This window comes from Hevea brasiliensis, chromosome 11 (genome assembly GCF_030052815.1).
Source record: "Hevea brasiliensis isolate MT/VB/25A 57/8 chromosome 11, ASM3005281v1, whole genome shotgun sequence".
Lineage (NCBI taxonomy): Eukaryota > Viridiplantae > Streptophyta > Magnoliopsida > Malpighiales > Euphorbiaceae > Hevea > Hevea brasiliensis.
In genome coordinates this window covers 9,377,086-9,390,983 of record NC_079503.1, presented here as the reverse complement: position 1 = coordinate 9,390,983, position 13,898 = coordinate 9,377,086, and the positions used below count along the sequence as shown (strand labels likewise).

The following is a 13,898-nucleotide window of genomic DNA, read 5'->3' as shown; positions in this document are numbered from 1 at the left end:
TTTTTTTCCCCATAGATTGAAAATTTTGAAACAGAGAGAAGGTTCTTTGTATCCAGGATGAACATTTTCCAATATAAGCATTTCGTTAGGATTAATCTGAACTTGCAAACATTTACTCTATACGTATTTCATTCTTGTTAATGATCTATTATTAGTAGTTAATAAGCTGGATTTTCCTGTTTTTATACCTCTTATGGAAATTGCAATGACAATCTCTGTAACTTGTATGCGGCCGGAGATCATTGCACCTGCTAAGTGTTTACATTTCTGGGATTCAATTTTGATGAATGGCATTAGTTAGTGGGATTATTCTTAATTTCGTGCATAAGAAATAGGGACAAAAGCAAAGAAGATTTAATTTTAATAGCAACTTTTATAACATCTCAGATACACATCAGCAACCCAAAAAATAAAAAACATAGCCAAACACACTGCTTATAGTCGTAGTCCACACCAAGCTATAACAGAACCTACTTTATTTGCAGTACCCCAACCATAGATGGTACACAATAATACTCCTCAAGCAATCTTAACCTCAATGGTCTTGGGCTTCTTGGGCTCCGGCGGTGGCAACTTCTCCACAGTGACAGTCAAAACCCCATCCTGGCAGGCCGCCGAAATGGCATCAGCATTAGCATTTTCAGGCAGCACAAACTTCCTCATAAACTTGCCGACCCTTCTTTCCATCCTCACATACTTAGCACCTTCCTTCTCCTCTTCACGCTTCCTCTCTCCGCTGATCAGCAGTATATTGTCATCCTCCACATGGACCTTGATGTCCCCAGATTTCAACCCTGGCATGTCGATGATAAACACATAGGAGTTGGGATACTCTTTGACGTCAGCCGGAGTTGAAGCCATGGCCTTCGCGTCCCTTACATAAGTTCGAGTCGGCGCGTTGAATGACTTTTCGGCTTCATCGGTCGTGTCCATCAGATGCTGGATGGTGGAAAGGAGGGGTGATTCGAGACCCAACAACCTAATATCCATTTCTTTTTTCTTCAATCGACGATTTTATCACAAGCACGGAATAGAAGCTTCCTTTTCTTCTTTAGCAGACGTATTTCGTACTTGGCGATGGGGGGGGGGGGGGGCCACGAGCGTCGGAGTATTTATATAGTGGCCATGGGGGAGTGGGTTTCAAAAGGAAGTTTCTGGAGGAAAGTGGAGAATGAGGAAAGCTTCCAGGAGGTTCCATTACGAGTCTAGAAGGCTATGGAAGAATTTCATTACCCGGCTAATGGTAACTGTTTCCGACATTGTTTTTATAATAATCTTTGTAGTTCCAGATCCAAGTAAGCCAATCCATATGCATGGGTTATGAGAATTGCCTTAGAATGGGCTGGGTTCACTCCAGTAGCCCATTAAGAAACTTCCAAACTGAACTCCCACATGGAGATAAAGAGCTGAGAAAAGCCCTGGTAATCCACGACTCCCAGGTGTTCGTGTTTGCAGACCCATTCCACTACATCCAAAACACCCGAACACACCGACATATAAACTGAATTTTTCTTACATACACTCACCACTATTATAAATTTAAATATATTAGTGAAATTTATTTATTAAATATATATATTATATATTTATATTTATATTTTAAATTCATAATAAATCAAATAAAAACTTAAAATAGCAGAAAAAATACATAATATAAAATCTTAAATTCAAGGGAAAAAAAAAACCTATATATGAAGAAAATTATTTGGTACAAAAATTAAACTTTGGCCCGATTTGACATAACCGAAAGTGAAGATCCCTCCTTTCTTATAATCCCTCTTGCAAACTTGACAATCTTGAGCAGAAGGCCGATGAAGTGGCTTACAAGAAGAATGTCTAGCAATGCAAACACTAACATGCCCATGGTTTCAAATAACGGCCGTTATGTAATGTAACGGCCGTTATTTATAGGTATCGAAAGGTGTCGTTACTTGTGAGACCATTATTTATAGGCAAATAGAGAGTTGCAGTTGTAATTGCCATTACGCCATTACATAATGGTAACGGTCGTTACTTGGGATAAATTTCAATAATTGTCCCTGAACTTATATGGTTGAAACACTACAGTCCTTTAACTTTAAAATGTAACATAAAACTCCAAAAACTTTTAAATTTTGTATAGTAAAATCTCTTTAACTTTTAATTATTAATTTTCCAGTTAGAAACTGATGTGAACAGCTCCCACGTGGTGCTTAGTCAACATTTCTCTCTCCTCTCTTATGCAAATTGTAAAATTATTCTCTCTACATATAAAAAATTATTCTGTCTTCAGAGAGGAGAATGATTCAATTTATATATCGTTTGAGAGAGAAAAGAAAAATACGGACTAAGCTCCATACTGGAACTATTCAGGTCAGCGTCTAACTGAAAAATCAGTAATTAGAGGTTAGAGGGATTTAACTGTATAAATTTAAAAGTTAATAGAGTTTTATGTTATATTTTTAAGTTGAGGGACTGTAATGTTATAATTAGATAAGATGTGCACAATGTTTTGGTGCTTTTTTCTTGTCTTTGCATGCAGCACTTCGGTAGCTGCATTTTAGCTTCAATTTATCTCAAATTTTTACTCAAAGTTTCCTCCTTTCTTTATACAATATCTCTCCTTTCATTGTTTTTTAAGAATCTTAGCTAGGATTAGTATATTACTCTATTTTCCAAAGCTAATTCTTGAAAAAGACTAAAAGAGGTTAGTTATTTGCTGTTTTATACAATTTATTTTCATTATATGTTTTTTTTTCGTTTCTTTGTTATTTTGCATATTTGTTGAAGAAAACTAATGTTGATATTAGATTTGTTGTTAAGTTAGTAGTTTGAAGGGTTAGTTCGCCCGATCTATACATTTACGTATTTTTTTTATTATTTTGAATTTTTTCAAAATTAATTTTAAGGTTTACATTATTAATTACAAAATAACATAAAATGAAATTTAGGCTTCATTAATATTTGCTAAAGCTATGTTTAAGTTTAGAGTTGGGAATAGAAAATTTAGGCTTCATTAAAACTTAAGTTTAAATTAAATACTTAGTTATTTTGGTAGTAGTAAGCTTAGTTTTTTTTACTATATGTCTATATCTAGTAGTCTAGATTCTAGTTTTGTATTATCTAAATAATTATTTTAGTCTATAGATTGTTTAAAACTAATGATGTCTAAAAATGATAGATTTAATATCTTTATTTTATGTATTTATGTTTACTGTATAGTTGTGTATCTTAGTTTTACTTATATCTACTAATATATACTCATTTCACGAACTTTGCAAATTTTTCAAAAAAATTTGCTTAGTGCCAGGCCGTTACCATTTCATTTTAGCCGTTATAGGCCTGTTTTCGTTACCCGCGACCACGACTGTGAACGTGACTGCGACCGCAATTTGAAACCTTGACCATGCCTATAGCAACTACCACAGGAATAAGAGTATGATCAGGACTAGAGACACCAGATATGGAGATTGAGAATGTTATTAACGTTGATGTAATAGCGATCCACACGATTACCATCAGAATCCACATGAAAAACTTCGGCCCAAAAGGTAAACCACTTATTAGTAACAAGATCACACTGATGGATGATAGAAAACTTGTTGTATTATAGATGACAAAGAGAGTATATCGTCTTGGGCACTTATCAGCCATTATAGAGTGGCCTGCGCTATGTGACACTGATTCTGGTGTTGACATTTGTAAGTCCTCTTTCCAAACTCCAATTGCAGCTTGGAAAGCCATGGTCGCTATTAGTGATGCCACCACCATTAGTGCGCTCTGCTTTTGTTCCAACCAGCTTTTCTTCCTGCTGGGATGTTTTTTTTGTCTTCTCACTTGATGACGTAAATATGTAATGTTCGCTTTTGCATGTTGAGAATCCAATTCTACTGAGGTAATATCATTTGTATGTTCAGGGAAATCCTCACTCTGTTCCTCTGTCATATTTAAAATATCCAGTGCAGTGTAGCAGTTCCTTTCATGCTGCTCATCAACCTTTGTTTCTGTTAGCATAATTACAGCAATTAGCATGATTATAGGAGATTTATGTAGCATAATTACAGCAATTAGCATGATTATAGGAGATTTGTGTAGCATAATTACAGCAATTAGCATAATTATAGGAGATTTGTGTAGCATAATTATAGCAATTATTATTCTTGTCCAAATTAGTTCATATTCTAATGTATAAATAGATGTAATATCTCTGTAAATGGGACACAGACAAATATACAATCATTTCTTTCATTAGTCTGCCGTGTTTCAGGATCCAGATCAGATAGTTTGCTGTTTTCAGGTTCAACTTTCTGCGTATCAATTTCAGGATCTCCCTTCACCAAGCATTTCCACCATTCCATTTGGTCATGCTTGGTCAAAAGAATTGAGATGGTATTTTGGTCCTCAATGCTCCAATAGCAATCATCAACCTTGATAGGCTTATAAAGTTCTCCCTCAATTATAGGAGGCTGACCCTTCAGTCCAACTTTCAGATGGTTTTTCTTTATGTCACATACAACAAACCTTGATTTTGTACCAACAAGGACTGGAACAAGTACATTAACCTCTTGTAGGGTCTGTGTCCAAGAATATTTCTCCAGATCGAGGCCATTACCTTTGTTTGGAACTGCCCCTCTGGCGCCACTCTCCTCCTCCTTCTCGATCTCCATTGGCACCTCTTTGACCTTGGCCTTCATCTCCCTTTTGACCTCAACCTTCTTCTCCTCCTTAACATCAGGCTTCTTCTCCTCCTTCAGCCTCTTGCTCTCATTCCCTTCCAAAGCAGCTTCCCTTTCTCTTTCCCCGGCCATCTTCTTCTTAACCTTATCCTTGGCCGCCTTCACCACAGCCGCGATTTGCTTCTCGACAGTGTCTTCAGCCATAAAGTCGGTCTCCTTCACCAGAAAATCGAACAGCCTCTCCAAAATCGCTATAGGATTCCTTGGATCGAACGTCGCGTTAAACGACAGCGTTTTAGATGAAGAAGACGATGACGGATTTGAATTCGATCTCGGCTTCGTCTCGTTCTCGTCCTCCTGATAATCTGAAATTATGGCCATAGCGATTCGCTTTGCCTGGGCTCAGTTAACTCGGTGAATGAAGACTGCTATGCAGCTACAGAAATGAAGATGTAATAGCGATCCACACGATTACCATCAGAATCCACATGAAAAACTTCGGCCCAAAAGGTAAACCACTTATTAGTAACAAGATCACACTGATGGATGATAGAAAACTTGTTGTATTATAGATGACAAAGAGAGTATATCGTCTTGGGCACTTATCAGCCATTATAGAGTGGCCTGCGCTATGTGACACTGACTCTGGTTTTGACATTTGTAAGTCCTCTTGCCAAACTCCAATTGCAGCTTGGAAAGCCATGGTCGCTATTAGTGATGCCACCACCATTAGTGCGCTCTGCTTTTGTTCCAACCAGCTTTTCTTCCTGCTGGGATGTTTTTTTTGTCTTCTCACTTGATGACGTAAATATGTAATGTTCGCTTTTGCATGTTGAGAATCCAATTCTACTGAGGTAATATCATTTGTATGTTCAGGGAAATCCTCACTCTGTTCCTCTGTCATATTTAAAATATCCAGTGCAGTGTAGCAGTTCCTTTCATGCTGCTCATCAACCTTTGTTTCCTTGATCAATAAATTTATGCTCCGAAGAATATCATGAACAAGTAATACACGCCCATTAATTTCAATCAGGAAGAGAATTTTAATCATTTTTCTAACTTATTTCATCACCATACATATATATAAAAATATATATAATTCTCTAGTGGAAGGGATGATCAAGAAAGTCAAACTTATTACAATGGCGAGGTGGGGTTGATCCATAACTCACTTTGTTTACCAGTTATTACTAGTTGCAAGGCAGTGATGTCATTACCGTCTTTCAAATTCACAAAATCATCATCATTTATCCTTTCCAGCAAGAACTTCAAAGCATCCAGCTGGTGGTCTTTTACACAAAGATGCAAAATGGTCTCACCATATCTCCCCCGCAGTTGAACTGCCTCAGGTTTAGCCTGAACCAGCTCTTGCAAGACCTCAAATCTCCCTTTGATGACTGCCACATGTAGAGGACTTCTACCATTTCGATCTTGAGTGAGACAAGTTTGAGGATTTACCAACAATAAGGCTTTTACAACTTGAAGGTGTGCCCATTCGCTGTTGCCAAGTGAAGTGGAGTTCGTCCTTGGAAATCTACTTCTTCGGCAAATTGAAGCTTTTGATTTAGGATCTCCTTAGCGAATTCCAAATGTCCAAGCATGGAAGCAATGTGCAAAGGCGTCTCCACGAAACAGCTAGTAATAAATTTGTAACACCCTCACTGTATCCATTCCGTACATTCTACTGTTCTGGTGACCAGTGTCGGTCCGGACAGTTAGAACGTCTAGAAAAACATTTAAATTAAAGTGAAGAGCCAAAATTAACTCCAATAATAATAAGAAAAATATAGAAAAAATTTTAGAAATAAAAAACAATCAAGTTAAATGAGTCGGTGCCCTAGCGATGGGTAACCTAGTGATAAGTTACGGTCCTCGTAACTAGGAGCCCTAGACCTGAGAGAAAATTCATAAAATAATTTTTGGGACTCCAGAGAAGAGTCATTGAGATTTTTATGGCATTAGAATGCCAAGAAAATGCTTAAAAAAATTTTTCAATCTATACAGACAATTTTAGTCTGTTAACCCAAACGGAGAGTATTTTGGTCATTTCATCTTCAGAGATGATTTTTTTCCGACTTGTCCAGTTAAGTAAATAATTATTGTGACATAAAATATGAATAAATATTGAAGAAAAATTAATTGAAAATGAATAAAAATAAAATGAAATAAAAGTCAAAATTATGACATAAGCATGATGCAATTAAAATATTTTCACCCAACCAAATTTTGACACATCATTATAAACCACTTAAAAATGAATAAAAGGAGATAAAAATTAAAGAACTAAGTAGCTATCTTCAACCTTTGGGCAGCCAAAAATGTAGAGAGAGAGAGAGGAAAGAAAACTCCATGAAAGCTCCACTAAGCTCCAAACTCCACTAAATTCCACCATAAATCTCATCCTCCCTTCATTAAAATTTACCCTTATCACTAGATCAAGCTTGGGCCAGCCATTAGAAAGAAAAATATTGAAGAATTACAAGCTCAAGTTGGGACTCAAGTAAGGTTAGTGTCCAATCTTCTACCCCTTTGATTTAAATCATGTTTATTGGCATGAAATAAGTAGAAAATGTAAGAAAAACAAAAGAAAACTTATGTGTGTCCGTCCCTATAATTTAGGCAGCTTAGGGGTGGTTAGGGTTAGATGAAATTACTTGAAACAAAGTGGTTATGAGCTGCCCTTGGTATGAAATGAGTGATTGATCATGTAAGAGTAAGTGAAATACAAGTGTAATGCATGAATGAACCTTGAAAATTTGGATACTTAAACAATATTAGGGTTTGCTAATGTAATGGTATGTTAACATTGTAATGGTTAATTAGTGACCATTTGAATGTGTGTGAGGTGGAATTGAAGTGAGGAAGGATGTTGGAGTTGAGCTTAGGCATGCTGCCCTTGGTGACCTGCAGGACTGGTTGTGAGTCTAGCAGGTTTAGGCAACTATAAATGGAGTTGTATAGGTTCAATTGATGCAAGGCTAATTGGACATGAAACTAGACACATAATGGCACAACTTTGGTGAAGAAACCCTGCCTAGAAAACCAAACTAAGTTGACCTAAAAATTGCCCTAATCCGAGTGACTTGCATTCTGTCTGGGCAAAATGACTAAATGAACAGTATTTATTCATTTGGTCATAACTCAGTGTAGAAAGGCCCAATTGACCTGAAATTTTACCAGCAGAAAGCTGAGACATAGGCCTACAACTTTCATGAAGAAACTAAACCCAAATTTTGATCATAACATATTCAAAAATTGACCTTCAGTCAGTGTACAAAACACTATAGATTTGATTCTGTCCAGAAAATTTGGAAAATTTACAAGCCGGCCACCCGACCTGTAAACACAATAAACAATCCATTGGGGAGCTCAGCTCACCCTCCACATAGTCATATCATCATAATGATAAATGGGAGCTCAGCTCCCTCATCCAGTCCATCAAACATGCATATAATAATTTTACAGGTCCATAATAATAATTTAGTTTACAGACCCAAATCAAATAAATATTTCTAACACATGCGAAAATTCTAGGAGTTTATAGAATTACACAAACATAAATAAATGACCTGCAAGGGAGAAAAGCAGGTTAACCTCAAAAATATCCTCCTATGGCCTGGAAAAATATTGAACAGGAGTGAGCGTTTGACTCAGAGAGTAAAATATCAATTTTAACCATAATCTCTATAACTATCTAGAACTAATGCAACCTGTGGAGTGAAATGCAACAGCAACAATATTTTCACATCATAACAGCAAAAAGGTAATTTGGAGCACTCACGCACCCTGTAACATCAATCATAATATATGGGAGCTGATCCCCTATACAGCTCTCTTAAATCCAACCTGGTGCCAGCGAAGAACTCAGCTCGGACTTCCACTTAATAACCAAATCGGGGTCCCAGCGAAGAACTCAAGCCGTGTCTACCCCGAAGGACCGGGTCCCAGCGAAGATCTCAAGCCGTGTCTACCCGTCCTATCCATAGTCCACACCACATCACACGCACGCCAACGCACGCACACTGCTCCAAATTACCACAACAACATCCATGGCACTTTCACAGTTATGAATGCAACATAAATCGTGCCTAGAATTTATCTACATAGATATATGCATATAAGTGATGTATGGACATGCTTGAACATATAATAATATCGAAATTACAATTAAAATTAATATTTTACTCACCGACTTGACGGTGGTCACTGAGGCGGCTGGGCGGAGGAAGAAGGTCATCTGGCCACTCCGACAATTTTATTACAATCATTTAATAAATTTGACTCAATACAAACAAAGAAAAGACCAAATACGTCCTAAGTCGTGCCGAAAATCCGGTAGAGTCTCCCCTATACCTAGGACCTACCCAACCTGCAAAAGGGCTCAAAACACACTTCTATATTCACAATCCATATGTCCACAACTCAATCCCATCACACAACCCTCCCGCCCATCAAATCAATCATCCATCACAATATGTAAAATTTTAATTTAGTCCTTATAATTGACCATTTTTGCAAAAACTGCCCAAATCAGCTCTAAAAATTCTAAAACTTTGCCCCGCGGTCCTTAGCAATATTACTAAGCGATTGCAAAAAGAATCATAATTTTCTAAGCTACCACGAATATTTTATGGATTTTTAATCCTATTTAAGCACTAGAAAAATACGTAAAAACAAGGTTCGGGTTTACCTTTGCCGATTCCGACTTCGGAGACGCGCTCGGGACGTCTGACAATGGGGGGTAGCCAAAACCTCGGTCCAATTCGGAGACTTTTCCGGTAACGGGTCTGTCTGGTCGGAAATTCACAGACCCGATCAACTGTCGAATTTCCGCGAATTGAGGATACCTACACGAAGCCCACAACACGGGGGTTAGTACAGAAATTTTTCAGAATTTTCTAAGCTCATTTAATGACCGGAAAAACACTGCGAAGTTCTGTGGGACCCACCGAAAAACGGTGTCGGAAAAATTCAAAATTTATGTCGCCGCGAAGCTCTCGACGAGTGGAGCGCTTTGGTACTCTCGGTTTTCTCATGAGATTCACGGTTTGTGAGAAATCTAGCCCGAAAGTCAAAATGGGCTAAAAACTTCCCGGGCAAAAATCGGACAAACCGCTTGATGGATTTCGGTGTTCTTGGTGTCTATGGAAAGCTCTCGACGAGTAGATGATTTTAGACACAAGACCCAGTCCGATTGGTGGCCGGATCGGCCGGATTTCTGCCGGAAAGACCAACAGCCGCGCGGGCACGTCGCTCAACTTCGGGCGACGTTTTCCGGCGTTCCAGGAGGCGGCCGGCCGTGGGGGAGGGCCAAGGTGGGGCGCCGGCGAGGTGGGGAGGCAGGGGAGGTGGCAGCGCGGCAAGGGGAGGAGGGAGGAGAGAGAAAAGAGAGAGAGAAGGGAGAGAGGTCGACGCGCGCGGGAGGAAGAAGGAAGAAAAAAGAAAAGGCCGGTCCGATTCGACCGGTCCGGTTCGATTCGGCCGGTCCGATTCAGGATACAAAATTTTTGAATTTTTACTCTGCCTCGGGACCGAAAACGAGGTCCAAAAATTCTGAAAAAATTCCAGAAAACTCAGAAAAATACGTAGACTTCAAATATATTTTTAGTTTTGCCACGTGGTCTTTAAATTAATTTTTAAAAATCATCAAAGTTTATATTTTCAGAAAATCGAACCCGATTTTTAAAAATCAGAAAAATCTCAAATAATTTCTTAAAATTTAAATAAAATTAAAATACCAAAAATACTCATAAATAATAAAATTTAAAATCTTGGGGTGTTACATTCTTCCCCCCTTACAGAAAATTCGTCCTCGAATTTTTACACAAGGCAGAATAAAGCACATGATTATACATTGAACAAATAAGGGTACTTACTGCGCATGTCCCGTTCTGACTCCCAGGTGCACTCTTCCACTGACTGGCTCCTCCACAAAACCTTAACCATAGGGATCTGTTTGGATCTTAGCTGTCTCACTTGGTAGTCCACTATGGCTACAGGTTGCTCCTCAAATGTCAAGTTCTCTTTTAGCTCTATTACATCCGGCTGTAGTACATGAGAAGGATCTGGAATGTATTTCCTGAGCATAGAGATGTGAAATACAGGATGAACGTGAGAAAGGTTGGGTGGTAGCTCCAACCGGTAGGCAACTGCTCCAACTCTATCCGTAACCTCAAAAGGTCCGATATACCGAGGTGCCAACTTGCCCTTCTTTCCAAATCTCATGACTCCCTTCATTGGAGAAACCTTCAGGAATACATAGTCGCCTACTGCAAACTCCATATCCCTCCGTCTGGGGTCTGCATAACTCTTCTGCCTACTGAAAGCTATTTTCAGTCGTTCCCTGATTAAAGGAACTACCTCTGAAGTGTACTGCACTAGGTCTACATCATGCACCTTCGCTTCCCCCATTTCTGTCCAACACAGAGAAGACCTACACTTTCTTCCATATAGTGCCTCATAGGGTGCCATCCCTATGCTGGAATGGTAACTGTTGTTGTAGGCAAACTCCACCAAAGCTAGCTGATCATCCCATTGACCTCCAAAATCCAAAACACTCATGCGAAGCATGTCTTCCAGTGTTTGGATTGTCCTTTTGAACTGTCCATCTGTCTGAGGGTGGAAAGCCGCATCAAGTTCAATCAGGTGCCAAGTGCCTCCTGCAACTTTCTCCAAAACCAAGAAGTGAATCAGGCCCTCTCGCCGATATTATGGAAGTTTAACTCCATGCAATCGACTATTTCTCGAATGTAGAGTCAGCGCATCGTGCTGAGAATATGTAGTCTTCACAGGCAAGAAGTGAGCTGATTTGGTTAAACGGTCTACAATTACCCATATCAAATCATATCCTCGCGTGGTACGAGGCAACCCAGTTACAAAATCCATAGTGATCATTTCTCACTTCCATTCTGGGATAGGGAGCTCTTGCAGCTTCCCTGACGGTCTCTGGTGTTCAAACTTCACCTTCTGACAAGTCAAGCACTTGGACACAAAGTCTGCTATGTCTCTCTTCATACCATTCCACCAGTAGCTATCTTTCACATCATGGTATATCTTGGTGGAACCTGGGTGGACACTGTACAGTGTATAGTGTGCCTCTCGCATGATTTCGTCTCTGAGATTGTCCACATCGGGCACACATATCCTAGAACCTTGCATAAGGGTGCCATCATTGGCAAATCCAAACTCACCACCTTCACCTTACTGTACTCTTTCTATGATTTTCATCAATTGTTGGTATCTGTGCTAGGAAACTCTAACTCTGTCTCTTAAGTCTAGCCTCACTGAAAAATGAGCCAGCAATACCCCATCATCTGAAAGATCTAGGATTAAACCTTGATCCATCAACTCATGTACCTCCTGAATCAATGGTCTCTTCTCTGCTGAAATGTGCGCCAAACTGCCAGAAGACTTCCTGCTCAAAGCATCTGCCACTACATTGGCCTTCCCAGGGTGGTACTGGATAGTGCAATCATAGTCTTTCAGAAGCTCCATCCATCTCCTCTGTCTCAAGTTCAAGTCCCTCTGTTGGAAGATGTACTTCAAACTCTTATGGTCGGTGTATATCTCGCACACTTCACCATACAGGTAGTGTCTCCAGATTTTCAGTGCAAAGACTTGGAAACTCTCCTCACAGACATCTGTCCAAATGAATGGAACATTCTTCCTAGTTAACTTAGTTAAGGGAGCCGCTATCCTGGAAAAATCTTGCACAAAACGCCTATAGTAGCCAGTTAGACCCAGAAAACTTCGCACCTCAGTGACTGTTGTAGGCCTAAGCTAATCAGTCACAGCTTCAATTTTCTTGGGATCCACTTGAATACCTTCACTAGAAACCACGTGTCCCAAGAATGAGATGCTTTCTAGCCAAAATTCACATTTCGAAAATTTGGCATATAGCTGGTGCTCCCTCAAAGTCTGCAACACCATCCTCAAGTGCCACACGTGTTCTTCCTCAGTCCGAGAGTATACCAGAATGTCATCTATGAATACGATGACAAAACGGTCCAAAAATGGCTTGAACACCCTGTTCATCAAGTCCATGAAGGCTGCTGGTGCATTAGTGAGTCCAAAAGACATCACCAAGAATTCATAATTACCATATCTTGTCTTGAAAGCCGTTTTGGACACGTCCTCATTCCTGATTCTCAACTGATGGTAGCCTGATCGCAGGTCTATCTTGGAAAAGAATCTAGCCCCTTGGAGCTGATCAAACAGGTCATCGATCCGAGGAAGTGGATACTTGTTCTTCACAGTCACCTTGTTCAGCTGTCTGTAGTCAATACATAACCTCAATGACCCATCCTTCTTTCTCACGAATAGAACAGAAGCACCCCAGGGTGAAGTGCTCGGACGTATGAAACCTTTGTCCAACAGCTCTTGTAGTTGCTCCTTTAACTCTTTCAACTCTGCTGGGGCCATCCTGTAAGGTGGCATTGATATGGGGTTTGTACCCGGAACAACATCAATGCAAAACTCTATATCCCTTCCTGGTGGCAACCCTGGAAGCTCTTCAGGGAAGACATCCATGAATTCTCTAACAACATGAACATTTTCCAAGCTGACACCTTCTACAGATGTATCTCTCACCAATGCCAAATACCCTTGGCATCCACGCCTTAACATTTTTCTAGCACTAATTGATGACACCAAGTTATATGGAGCCACGCTTCTGTCACCATCAAAGCTAAACTCTTCTACACCAGGTATGTGGAAATACACCTTTTTGTTCCTGCAGTCTAAAGTGGCATAATGGGTTGCCAACCAATCCATCCCCAAAATTACATCAAAATCCATTACTGGTAGAGGAACCAAGTCTGCTGGGAGGATCTTTCCATCCACTACCACTGGGCTACCCGGAAAAACCATATCTACATCTATGTTGTCACTAAGTGGGGTAGCTACCGACAAAGGGCATTCTAAAGTTGTAGGGTTTCTACCCAACCTCATGGCAAACACAGGGGAGACAAATGAGTGCGTAGCACCCTGATCTATCAAAACACGAGCCTCATAAGAATGGACTGGAAGAATACCGCCACAACCGCATTTGAAGCTCGAGCATCCCGGTGGGTCGTGGTGAAAACCCGAGCTTGACCCCTACCCCGAGTGGCGTAACCGACATCGACTTCTACCTTCTGATCTGCCTCCAAATCCACGTCCCCCTTGTCCTCGGCCCTGTTGGCCAATCGATCGCTCGCCATGTTGGAAGCACCCGGATACAACTGGCGAGGAACATTTGCAACA

The 13,898-nt window shown here is 39.9% G+C and overlaps 3 protein-coding genes across 3 annotated transcripts; all 3 read right to left on the bottom strand.

The window, feature by feature from the left end:
• Positions 1–461: 461 nt before the first annotated feature.
• On the bottom strand, positions 462–1,081 carry LOC110658020 (17.9 kDa class II heat shock protein-like). The gene has a single exon (XM_058129826.1). It carries the CDS (start codon positions 988–990, stop codon positions 520–522), a length of 471 nt encoding a protein of 156 aa, XP_057985809.1. The 5' UTR covers positions 991–1,081; the 3' UTR covers positions 462–519.
• A 2,249-nt stretch (positions 1,082–3,330) lies between these two features.
• LOC110646154 (protein BOBBER 1-like) lies at positions 3,331–5,102 on the bottom strand. Its single transcript, XM_058129275.1, has 2 exons — positions 4,206–5,102; positions 3,331–3,975 (listed from the first exon to the last, which is right to left on the bottom strand). Exons 1-2 carry the CDS (start codon positions 5,034–5,036, stop codon positions 3,331–3,333), a joined length of 1,476 nt encoding a protein of 491 aa, XP_057985258.1. The 5' UTR covers positions 5,037–5,102.
• On the bottom strand, positions 5,092–5,706 carry LOC131170204 (uncharacterized). The gene has a single exon (XM_058129274.1). It carries the CDS (start codon positions 5,704–5,706, stop codon positions 5,092–5,094), a length of 615 nt encoding a protein of 204 aa, XP_057985257.1.
• Between the last annotated feature and the right edge of the window lie 8,192 nt (positions 5,707–13,898).